Source organism: Montipora foliosa, chromosome 13 (assembly GCF_036669935.1).
Source record: "Montipora foliosa isolate CH-2021 chromosome 13, ASM3666993v2, whole genome shotgun sequence".
In the NCBI taxonomy this organism is placed as follows: Eukaryota; Metazoa; Cnidaria; class Anthozoa; order Scleractinia; family Acroporidae; genus Montipora; species Montipora foliosa.
In genome coordinates this window covers 23,988,188-24,000,687 of record NC_090881.1, presented here as the reverse complement: position 1 = coordinate 24,000,687, position 12,500 = coordinate 23,988,188, and the positions used below count along the sequence as shown (strand labels likewise).

Genomic DNA, 12,500 nt, shown 5'->3' with positions numbered 1-12,500 from the left:
AAAAAGGAATGACCACAGAATGTTTTTTGTATTTCTTAAGGATGGTTAATTGCTACTAATTCGAAGGTATTTTTGCCCCAGTTTATGATTATGCAGGAAATGTAGATCTTAACAAGTGTTATTGAAATCCAAAAAGAAAATTGGGAGTAACCATGCATTTTTCAAACTTTTCAAAGATATTGATGAATAATATTTGTAAAAACGTTTAAAATACAAAGCAATGTATGGCATTCTTTCTCAAATTGAAGCTTAATTATCTCTCAAAAATGCATGGTTACCCCCAATTTTCTTTTTGGATACCAACAGTACAGCTGTACTTACTAAGATCTACTTTCTCTGGATAGTTTTAAACCGCGCTAAAATATCACTGTATTAGTAAGCAGCGCCGATAGGAAACCCGAGTATCTCAAGATGCGCAGAACATATGCGCAATAACAACAGCAGGCACCATCCTTAATCTTAATTTGTGAAAAGCTTACGATGGATGCTCCATAATTTTCTGGGTTATGGGTATTATTTAATTTTACGTGTAGATACGCTCCATAAGGTACAATTCAATTTAGTTACACATTTAATCAGTTATTTGTGCTTTCAACTGATAACATTACTTTTGTTATCAAACATTTGCTTGCAGGAATTGTTTTAAGTTCTTTCTTTTATGGGTACATTATTACACAACTACCTGGTGGCTATCTGGCCTTGAAGTTTGGTGGCAAAAACTTGTTTGGCCTTGGCATCTTATCAACTGCTGTTTTCACACTGCTCACACCAGTGTTTGCAAGAGCCAGTGTTGGTTTGCTAGTTGCATTAAGGATTCTCATTGGCTTGTGTGAGGTTTGTTATAACAGGCATTGGCTGTTTATTTTTGCAGTACAGTTTGTATTACCGGTAGGTGGCCTAGGCTTTTCAAGTGACAAAAAATATGTTCCAAGGATTTTTTATCTCCAGACCTATAACGTTTATCTCTTTTAAAGTAATCATTTCAGTCACAGTAATCACAATCTTAGGGTTATTTGACATGTAGTAAATGACAAGGTGGAAGGTGTGGTTTCCAAAAAACCCTCAAATCGGGACTGAGGTTCATTGCAAGCAACTTTTTCTCACAATGCAACCTAAGCAAAAAGGGCCTTCAAAAGGTGCCAACATATCTGAGTGTAAATCTTTTCCATAGTTGCTAACCATCCTCAAAAGTCCACATCACCCAGCTGCACCATCAGTTTCTCCATGTTTGGTAATAAAATAATATTTATTATTTGCCATTTGTTTTAACCCAAAGACTCCAGAACAGCGTTAATGGAGCGTGACTTGTTAGAGCTATCCTCTATGTCATGTTAATTTTTAAACATAACGCAATGCAAACACGACATGAATGGACTCCTACAGTGTATATTCTAAGAATTCGAACTGAGTTCCTTTATCCTTGTGTTAATACTGTCTGCTTACAGTTATATCCTTCATCTGGATGGACGAAAAGCAACAACTATCCCCATTGATGTCGCGTTGAGCGCTATACAAGTTGTTTGTATTAGATGGTATATTAGTCACCATTGGTTTAGTCCTAGATGTTAGTCTCAGTGTAAAAGGTCTAGTAAAGTCCAAAGTATCACTCTGTGAGCTCTTTAGTATTCTGTATTCTGTGGTCCCACCCTCCCACACTTCGGAGGTTTTGTTGAGGTCAAGTTTAATAAATTTGGGTTCACCTCTCAGTACACGCTTCGGTTAAGTCTCACAGCGACTTCCCCAAGCTTTGGTGTTTTTCATGCTATTCCATTTTACGCTCTCTATCTGCCTTTGTTCTTGTCCGATCCAGCACCTGCCGGCAGAGTCGGCTCGTAGTGCTGGGGAGATAAGGAGGCTTGACCTATTTTTACCGCCTACACTCTTTCCATTATAGCACGATGCTGGCTGGAGGTTTAGCTCGTTTAGCTCGTAGTGCCGTGGAGACTTCCTTGTGCGTCGGGAAATAAGTTCAGGCTTTTAGTCACGCTACGGAAGTCATCTGTCACGCCAATCGTGGAGCGGTGCTCCCCCCTTTTACGCCAACATTGTCTCTTGGGTTTTGTTATAACTGTGTCTTTTTAATAGAAATACCCACGGGAACTGCAACATTAACTTCAAGTTATTTCCTAATTGGAAGTAACATACATACACGTAACTAAAGACCAAGGCTGCAAGTTGATTTTGCCTTTTATCTGGAGAGTGTACATGTAGGTAAATTTATTTTGATTTTAACAATTATACAGGGTGTTGTTTTTCCTGCAAATCATGCAGTCTGGACTAAGTGGGCTCCTCCTTTAGAGAGAAGTACCTTGACTACAATTTCTGTATCAGGTTTGTACAGTTAAAACTCCTTGTGATCCCCATCTAGGGAATGTTTTCAGTTAGCACTGAGAATAGCGACCTTTGAGGGAAGCCAGAACCTCTGGGAAATATTGGAAATTTCAAACAAAAGTTGTTGCCAGTGGTTAATTAATACAACAAATTATAGCCTTGCAGTAGGAATTCATGTATTTCGTATTGGCCTACGGTTTGTTATTCTCTCCTCTTGCCAGAAGAATGTGGGGGAAACAATGGTTAAAACTTTGTTCAGTAAATGATATTTTCCTTTAAGTATGTGCGTAATCATCATCATCATCATCATCATGTGCGGTCTTCCACTGTTCAGGATCATGCCATCTGATACTTAATTGCTAATACTGACTTAGTCTACCACAAGTTGACTGTGTCTCTGAGGTAGTGTATGCAACTGCAACTGCAACAGCTATTACTAATCATAATTATGGTATTTGTGCTATGCAGTTTGTGCAATTGCTCTCATTAAAGAATCAGAATTTGACAAAGCTGCTTATACAGAAGGAAGTGATCAGTTTTAAAAAACAATATACATGATCGAGCCCTTTATACAACCAAAGCTCACGATAAAACCAAACCAAGACATTAATAGAATTTGAAGGTCTGGGTCCTATGGAGGTTACAGGATTCCTCCTAACTCTTTGGCAGAGTTATTTCTTGTACTTATAGATCAGCACCACTGTATATTCGAAACATATAATTATTTTCTTTGGTCCTTAATCAGTACTTTCTTTGCAGGAGCTCATGTCGGCACTGTCATTGCTATGCCATTGTCTGGTCTTTTAGCTCAACATCTTGGCTGGCCGTCAGTATTTTATGTGTTTGGTAAGTTAGTTATCCAACTACATGTCTGTCCAATTTGCAAAACTCTGAAAACCTTATCTTTGATTCAAGACCCTAAAGAAAGAGATTCGCAAATTCTAAGGGCTACCGGTAGTTCTCAATCACACAATTTTCTTTCCAGGTTCCACAGGTCTGGCTTGGGCCATGGCATGGTTTTTATGTGTTAGAAATTCACCATCAGAAGATCCAAGTATTTCTGAAGAAGAACGGTTGTACATAGAAACCTCTTTAGCAAATGATGTACAGAAAAAGGTAATATGATACCATGACCAACATACGGATTATATCATTGACGTCTAGTAATTTGGTAGTCTTTAGCGGCTTGGCATAGACAAGTGGGCATTAAGCATAAACTTAGTTTTCACCCCTGTTGCAATGACCAAGGAGTTTTTACAAGTTTCTTCCTTTGTCTTAAATCTTAAAGGTACATAAAATGTGGCCTTTGAATTTCAATACAGGAGACAGGTTCTGATCTTGGCAACAAATACACTCTCGGTACCAGTTTTCAAGGGCTTATTTTTCGGAAGTCCGAAAACTTTCTGGGTGTCACATTTCCCTCTGTACCTTAAAAGGACATGGTTAGTTGTTGCACATGTGCACTGAACACCATTTTTTAGTCAAGTTACTTTAAATAATCACCTAGTATGAGTAAAAAAAGTATAAGACAAAACAGGTTTTCAGTTATGAATAGACTTAAAATATAATGAAAACCTGAAAGGATTGAAACAGATTTCAAGCACATAAACTCCACGCACAATTTGATTTCGGGTTGAGGTAGACGCTTAGTCTAATGAAACTAGTGTCCAGGTCAGCACGGTCCTAATGCTGACTACAGTTGGACCTCTGTTAAACAGCCACCTATAAAGCGACCACTTTCCAAAGTTCGAAATTGTATTTCAGTGAAACGCGCTGTATTCGATACCTTTTTTCAACGACCACTTTTATTAGGAGGCCGCAGCCACCTTTTTGCTGTTGCAAGTTTCGTATTTAGTGTTTTTTTACCTCCAATAAGCGGCCAGCAAATATCTTTTCAAGCGAAATGGTGACAGATAATATGAAAATGATAACTGATAACAACAAGAACTGCAATTTAATCTATCGGAAAGGGGGAAAAAAGGAGGATCGCCTCGTTAGAACTCTGAGCTCCACAACTGCAAACAGCAGTGACAGATTTTTTAAAAATATATTTTAAATAAATCGTCCGTGATATCTTTTAAGTTAAAATTTTAACGGACTGTTGATGCAAAAAAGGCCTAAGAAACTTGATGTTTTTGTTTAACTGATGTTTTGATTAACTGAACATGTACATGTTTTCCTGTACATGCTCAACACTAAAAAATACTCTATATCGACTACATGCTCACTGTGTTAGAGCAACAAAACTTTGCACAGTATCATTGAACTTTGTTTCAATGATTTTTGCATTTATCTTCACAGATGTTCACTTTTAAACAAGCGTTTTGCTATATACAGTAGAGGCATTAAAACTAGGCTGACTATCATTTCTGCCCAATTTATATTCTACCTCTATTAAACGACCAACCTTTATTAACACATATTAAATGAAAGGTGTTACAATTGAACCCACTGGGAACTCGGAAAAATCCGAGCCCCAGATGGGATTCGAACCCACGACCCTCTGTGATCAGTAGTACGGATGCTCTAACCACTGAGATACTGGAGAATCTATGGTGAGCAAGGGTGAAATTTGCACCCTTGCTCACCATAGAGTCTCCAGATCACGGAGGGTCGTGGGTTCGAATCCCATCTAGGGCTCGAATTTTTCCGAGTTCCCAGTGGGTTCAATTGTAACACCTTTCATTTAATATGTGTGAAAACATTCTCTCACAACCTCTATTAAGCGGCCAGTTTTCAAAGTCCAGAGGGTGGCCGCTTAATAGAGGTCCGACTTTATTTCCCTTTAAGAAGAGAAGGTTTTGAGCCATCAAACCTCACAATCATTTTGTTTTTTATCTCCAAAACATTACTAAAAGATCACCTTTTTAAAACAAGCAGATGGCAGTTTCACTAAGGCCTTACGGTCCTAAAAAGTTGTGGAGTCTTTTCAGAAATGGACCCCAGAACCTTAGCAAGGGACAAGGGACATTGTAAAATTTACACTTACTGATATGCTATGAGTAATATTATTATTGCTGTTACAGTGCGACGCACCTTACCGTGGCCACCCAACAACTTTCGCATTTGAAAACTATGTGTAAGTTTGTCAACTCAAACAACTCATTCAACGGTGTTCAACTACAACTGTGTGAACTTTGCAAGGACGGGTGACTGTCAATCAAATTCGCTCACCCTGATTGTCGTATAAGTTTAAAAAAAAAACTTTGTTAGGTGGCCACGGTAAGGCGCGTCACACTGTAAGGAAATGATGGTGTTTCTATTTTGTCTCGAATACTGTTTATTGCAAATCTTTAGGATGTCAAGGTTCCATGGAAGGCAATATTCACCTCGTTACCGGTCTGGGCCATAGTAGTTGCTCATTTTAGTGAGAACTGGGGATTTTACACTCTACTGACAGAGCTCCCAAGCTTTCTCAAGCATAGACTAGACTTTGATCTCAGTGAGGTGTGTTTACTGGGAATTTCTTGATTCTTTTGCATAACTAGCTGTCATCATCAACCATATTATAATTACAGCAACTCTATCTGTAAGTGATGCACCCTTGCAACTGTGATATTTTTTTGCAAACAGTCTGACTAGTGGCCTTGCTGATTGTTCAACATCCTTGTGTTAAGCCCATCGATAACACCCTTGAGAGAGCAAGTCATTTTGTGGCGTTTGCCGTTGCCTCTAAGGTGGAGCTATACACTATAATGCTCACTAACATCTTTGTTCCACTTCTGAATATCTTGCCCTAGACTGTGTAAACCTTAATGTGGACAAGATCCTAGTATTTCTTTTTTCAAGGAGTTTATTTTCACTGCAGGCTGGTTTGGTCTCTGCTCTTCCTTATCTGGTCATGGCATTTACCATTCAAGTAGGGGGACAAGTAGCTGATTACCTGCGCAGAAGGCAAATTTTAAGGACATCTGTCGTCCGTAAGGTGTTCAACTCATTTGGTAAGTGGTGTCAAGGGTTTGTTCAATGGTGCATATGGTGGTCATGAAAGAGACTATGTCACATTACTTTAGGTGTTAAGGGGAAATCTTTAGTCAATCACGAGTTTGAAACTTGAAAGTGGTAATGTGGAATTCCTTTACTGATAAAATTCGTTATACATCAGAAACAAGATGATTCTGAGCAAAAACGACCTTTATCGAGGCAATTTGCCATACCTTGAAAAACTCCGAGCCAACCTTTTTCAAGATTACCCAAACGCAATCTGTTTCAATCTTGTCCGTTTGTGTTCATCCATGCTTCTCTTTCCTTTTGCTGTATTTCTGTTATGATGTTCAACAGTTTTGAAGTGGTTAGTGTGATGTTTTGTTTTACTTTTTGGGATTTTGGGTGTCATGAAATTACATCATTTAACGACAACAACATTGCTTAAGCACGCGCATTTTTGAGACGCAGGCGGCAACCGGAAGTGAGCTGTTTTCCCTTTTAACTTGTCTTCACACAACCATGGTTACATTGCTAAGTATCTTTTCTCCATTAGGGATGATTTGTTTAAAAATCTAGGTGACACCACTGCGCTGGCACCGTAAATGTTCTCTTCCGGTTGCCGTTCGGGTCTCAAAAACTTGCGTGCTTAAGCTCCCTAATACTTTATTTCACCCCATCGTTACAATAAACTTATTATACAATATTACACAAAAATAACAATAGTACAGCAGGTAATATTGCGTGCCATAGCTCCTTTAGGAATCTCAAAGTTGGAAATTGAAATCTGTTTCAAGAAGTACTTTGAGCTTCTGGATGGCAAACTTGCATGCTAGCAATTACCAACAAGCAAGTCCTCCATATTACTGAACTTCAGATTATTGTGTGGTATATTGAAATGCTTCATTTGCATTACGTCTTTCATACTTTTAATAGCTGAGAGACAGTGATGTTTATCCTTTATTGAAAAATCAGGAAATATTTGTAATTGGGTCAATGAAAATTCGAGGAGTGTTGGTTTAGGGGCTGAATAAAAAGAATGAAATAGTCCTCTAAACAGGGTTAGCCTCGACCGGAAAAAGATAATTACAAATTTCAGTGGGAAGTGCCTTGGTGAAATTTTATATTCCTGGTGAGTGGTGATTGACGTTTTGGCAACCAATTTTTCGGGTTAAAAAAAATTTTTCACTTGTTTTCGTCAGGTTGAAGTTGACCTTGTATAAATGCACCTTAACTTTGAGTTAGAGCGAGTTTCAATAGAGTGTCGTAAAACCAAAACCAAAGTAACTTTGGCCAATCAAAAAGGACGGAAACAATCCAGTAAACCAATCAAAATTCGAAGTAATCACACGTAGCCGACACAAAGCGCGGGAAAATGTGCACGCGCAAGCCACGATTGGTTTTGGTTTCACTTCTTATTGGTTGAAAAAGTGGCACGAGAACTTTGAACCAATCAATGAGTGAAGTAATGCAAAACCAAAGTAATTCACTAATTACTTCCGACCCTCATTTGAAAACCGCTCTAAGCGGTTCCATTTCATTTTTAGGGTTTCTTTGCCAAGGTATCTGCCTAGTCATTGCAGGCTATACTACGAACTGGTTGGTTGCCGTTGTGTGTCTAACCCTGGCTGTCGGTGGTGGTGGATTTGCGTTCAGCGGCTTTTTTGTCAATCATCTGGATATTGCTCCTCCATTTGCTGGGATTCTAATAGGACTCTCGAATACAGTTGCCACAGTGCCCGGAATCATAAGTCCTTTGTTAACCGGAGTTATTGTTCAGCATCATGTAAGTACCAAGAGCTTTTCATTTCCATGGGGGGGGCTATGGGTTCACTGAAACTCCAACCGGCATAACAGTCGTGATCTAAGGACACTAAGGGCGCTTTCCATTTAAAAGAAATGTCTGGCCAGACCGGGCTTTGAAAGGACTAACTCTAGAAAGTCTTCAAATTAACACACTTCGACGTTGATGTATACTCCTTTAGAAGAATGCGAGGGATTATCTTGCAAGTGTTCCTTCAAATTGTTTCATTTTCTTTGCAAACTGACGGGTCTGGCCGGTCAGTTCTGACTAACGGAAAGAGCCATAAGACAATAACACAGACACTAAAAAGAGACTGCTGCTTTACAGGAACTCGTTTTGAGTAGGCACCAAAAATCTTACTGCTCGTCTGAAACACTTTATTTTTGGGGCACAGAGTAAACTGTATAGTGCCAGTGTCATTATCAATATCTACCACTGAAGCCATGTGGGAAATGCCGGTCTTATCATACTCTCGATTTCCTCTTACAGCACATGAAACGAAGTTCTTAGATCCCGTGGTAGCTGCACTGTGGTAACACAGCGCACAGCGTTCATTGCAATCGCTCTATGATAGGTCCAGTCCCACAAAAGCCTTATTCTTTCGTCTTCTTTGCATCTGTTTAAGTTGCTGCCTCAACTGCGATCAGTATCTTTCGCTTCATCGTTACGTATCGCATTGACAATACATTATTCTCAATAATATGTTCTCTACATGAAAGATGTTATGCTTAATCTGGGAACTCGGAAAAATTCCGAGCCCCAGATGGGATTTGAACCCATGACCCTCCGTGATCTACTACGGATTCTCTAACGGCTGAGCTACTGGAGACTCTGTGGTGAGCGAGGGTGAAATGTTGTTATAGACTACGACTGCATCACGCAGTCAGATAGTCAAATTTTAACCATATATGACTCTTAACTGCATCGCGCAGTCACATTAAGGCATAGCGGCGATAACACCTCGCTAACTGCATCACGCAGTCACGTTAAGGCATAGCGGCGATAACACCTCGCTAACTGCATCACGCAGTCACGTTAAGGCATATCAGAGATGCAAAATGACCAACCAACCACCAAGCGAGTAATGAGAGTTTAATAATGTAATGCGAGTAATGTGGGTTCAAATCCCACCTGGGGCTCGGAATTTTTCTGAGTTCCCAGTTGATGCATAACATCTTTCATGTATTTCTCTCATTACTCGCTTGGGTAATATGTTCTGTATCGTAAAAAAAATAGTCTTTTGGAGGTAACCTGGTACATGTATCCCGATGATGGGAGAGCCAGGGGTATGTCGCCTCTGCACAATGGATGTTTCTATGACAAGTTGCAGGCAACGAAACTTAAATGCAAAGCCTCGTATCGGGCTCGAGTCATCGCCGTGAGAAACTAGAAGTCATATAACTGACTTTCGGGCGTGAAATTTCTGGGAATTTGCAAATGGTATACATCAATCTTTTTACCCCCTTAGTGCTTAATTGAGCGAATACTGGGTATCAGGGCCTGAAGAAAGGGGAGTGAGCGAGGACTCCATTTCCCCTTTGGGTTCGGTACTTTCGCCTACTTCCCTCCCCGCCTCCCTCTTAAGTCAGTCGCGGACTGGCGTTTTAGAGCTATCTTTTTGCTAACTTGCTTTCCTTAGAGTGCCGGTGAATGGAGGGTAGTCTTTTATCTTGGTGGACTTATCTACATCATTGGAGCAATCTTCTATTGCATCTTTGCGTCTGGTAACAAACAACACTGGGCAACTGCGTACTCGCCGCTGATTGAGGAAACAGATGAAGATGAAATAGAAAACAGATAACGATCTTTAAAGCCCTGTTCACTGCATCTCCACTCGGCTTACGTTTTTGTATCTGAAAAAGGGTCATGGTGTCCAGGTGATCTGGTGACGTAATTCGGAGGACTGGAGAGAAACATTTTAACGCCGTATCCCACAACCACTCGCGGCCTTGAATGTTATTTCCGAATTCAACATGGCAGAGGCGAGGTTAGATCTCGGCGGTTTCCACTTGAATGTTCATTCAGTAACGGGAAATGTGGGAGACACGGAATGATCTGTTGAGTTTTGGCGATGGAGATACTGCAGGAAATTTGGAAACAAGGCCGCGCGTGGTTGTGGGATACGGCGTTAAATTTTTTTTCCCAGTCCCCCAAATTACTTCACCAGCTCACCTGGGTATGACACGTGAGCAAATACGGCCACAAGTTAAGGGGAGTTTGCGGATTGTTGAACCTACAAAAAGAGTTACGCATACTGAAGAGTGATAGTAGCGCAGTAGATTAAAAATACTAACGTTTCGCATGACGATGTCCACATGGCGTTTAACTTAACGAGAGTGAATAGAGGAATCTGTTACTAACATTCGTTTCGCCAACAAATTGAAATTTTAATTTATTTACTTATCTATTTGTGCATTTGTAAATTAACGCAGTTAAATATAAGAATTAGTTTGAATAAAGCATAAATAAATGCAAATACGAGGACGAAAACCGCAGCACTTCGTAGTCAGATCCAGCAATGGACGTTGGGTCGCAAATGGGATGGGTGTGGTAGGGGGTGGATCAAGTCTACTATCCCGCGAGAGCATCACTAGTTATATTTCAGTTTGTTTTTACCCGTGACTCTCCTCGCGGACTATACGGCTATCAGATAAAACAAATCAGTGACAGGGGAATTGACTTAGTGCTTCTTACTTGATACGGGAAAAATTCGCCACAAAGCGCTTTTGCACGGTTTGAGTGGGGCCTATCCGAGCAGCGGCGATCGTCACAGACGTCAAAAGGATCGTCCGTGTATTGTTCTCACATAATTGTCCCGATAGTAAGACAGTGAGCGAAACGATTGGGCTAGTTAAAGGAGAACCAACCTTTAAAAAAAACTGAACTCTGGAAATGTCTTGAAATTTTGACGATTTCTTTGACATGTTTATCTCTTAAGAGCTTCAAATCAATTGCCATTTTTGGCAAAATCTGCAGTGACGTCGGTTTTTTAAAGTTGCATGATGTGTCTTTGAGAAACCAGATTACATTTTTTTACCGTTTGCGATCTCTTTGTTTTCTTTACCTCTTCGTTTTGATGAAACAAATACTCAGCAAGGCGAAGATTTACTCACCAAACGAGAGCAGAGTTTAGGTTTGCGTCGATTTTTACAACAACGTGCATCCTTTAGTATTAAATGTAAATTTCTTCCAATTGTTTCCTAGCCTCAATAACAGAAATGCCCTAATAGTACACAGTAGTTTCTAATACACTTAAAGTGCAAATTTTCCGTAATCTTGCAATCAGTCACAACTAGTCAACAACAGTAGTTGCACTCGCCGTCAATACTTTGCCGACCTTACCATATTTCCTGTTTCGCCTTTTGACAAAGTGGAGGGTCAACAGTCAAACGTTGTTTGATGTTTGTTTTGGAGACAAAGCAACGAAACAGAATGTCTTTTTTTTTTGAGAAAGCTTGAATCTCTTTGTTTTCTGATGAAGGCTTGCCTACCTTAACACCTTGAAAGATAAATCTTTCGGTGCACTTTAGAGTCTTTTCCCGCTCTCTTGTAGTAGAAAAACGGGTTTTCTTGACTTTGTGGACTTGAGGAATGTTAAGGAAATTACATTCTTGAGAGGTTATAAATGGATTTGGAACTTTCTCGCAGTTTAATTAAGAAATCAGCCGGTATGGATAACGGAAGAGATCTAGTCATCGATGGAGATGTTTAGTAATTGCATCTGGAGGTATATACCCTCGTGCACAGGAGATAATACTTTTGCAATCAACGTAGACTATAAATTAACAGGTGAATAAAATAATGCCTCAACTGAAATCCTTACGGAAATGTTGAGTTGACAAATTCTCAGATCCCTTGATGGTTGCATTGTGGTAGTGCAGAATTCATGGCAATATAATCGCTCTATGATAGGTTTGAGTCCCAGAAAAGCCTTTGTTTTTGCGTTGTCTTTGAACTGTTTAAGTTGCTGCCTCTAAACTGCGATTATCTTTCGCTTAAAAATATCGTTACACATCTCACTGGCGTTTAAAATATATTATTTTCGATGATATATTCTCTACCGTAAAAAAAAACACTTTTTTGGAGTTAACCTGGTACATATAAATTGATGATGGGAGCGCCATGGATGTCTCTATGACAAGTTGCGGGCAACGAATCGAAAGTGAAATGCAAAGCCTGGTATCGGGCTCGAGTCATCGTAGTGGGAAAAAACGTGTCATACAAATGACTTTCTGGCCTGAAACTTCTGGGACTCTGTAAATGGTATCCAGCCATCTATTGATCTTCTTAGTGGTGAATAGAGCGAATACTGGATTGAGCGAGGATTCCATTTCCCCTTTCAGTTCTTTGCTTTCGCCGACTTCTCTACTCACCTCCTCTTTTCCCTAGTATTAAGTCAGTCGTACTCTTCTCTTCTCCGTGCCAAGAACAAGTTTCAGAC

General features: G+C 39.9%; 1 protein-coding gene across 4 annotated transcripts in view; it reads left to right on the top strand.

Moving 5' to 3' along the window:
* Window positions 1-10,734, top strand: part of LOC137983076 (vesicular glutamate transporter 2-like) — a 63,543-nt gene extending 52,809 nt beyond the window's left edge. For all 4 annotated transcript variants that reach the window (XM_068830260.1, XM_068830261.1, XM_068830259.1 and 1 more), the window contains exons 4-11: window positions 635-834; window positions 2,244-2,331; window positions 3,091-3,177; window positions 3,317-3,447; window positions 5,629-5,778; window positions 6,140-6,272; window positions 7,803-8,041; window positions 9,699-10,734. In XM_068830260.1, coding sequence (XP_068686361.1) covers window positions 635-834; window positions 2,244-2,331; window positions 3,091-3,177; window positions 3,317-3,447; window positions 5,629-5,778; window positions 6,140-6,272; window positions 7,803-8,041; window positions 9,699-9,860 — 1,190 coding nt within the window. In that variant the 3' untranslated portion in view covers window positions 9,861-10,734. The remainder of the gene's footprint in view (window positions 1-634; window positions 835-2,243; window positions 2,332-3,090; window positions 3,178-3,316; window positions 3,448-5,628; window positions 5,779-6,139; window positions 6,273-7,802; window positions 8,042-9,698) is intronic.
* Window positions 10,735-12,500: the final 1,766 nt, after the last annotated feature.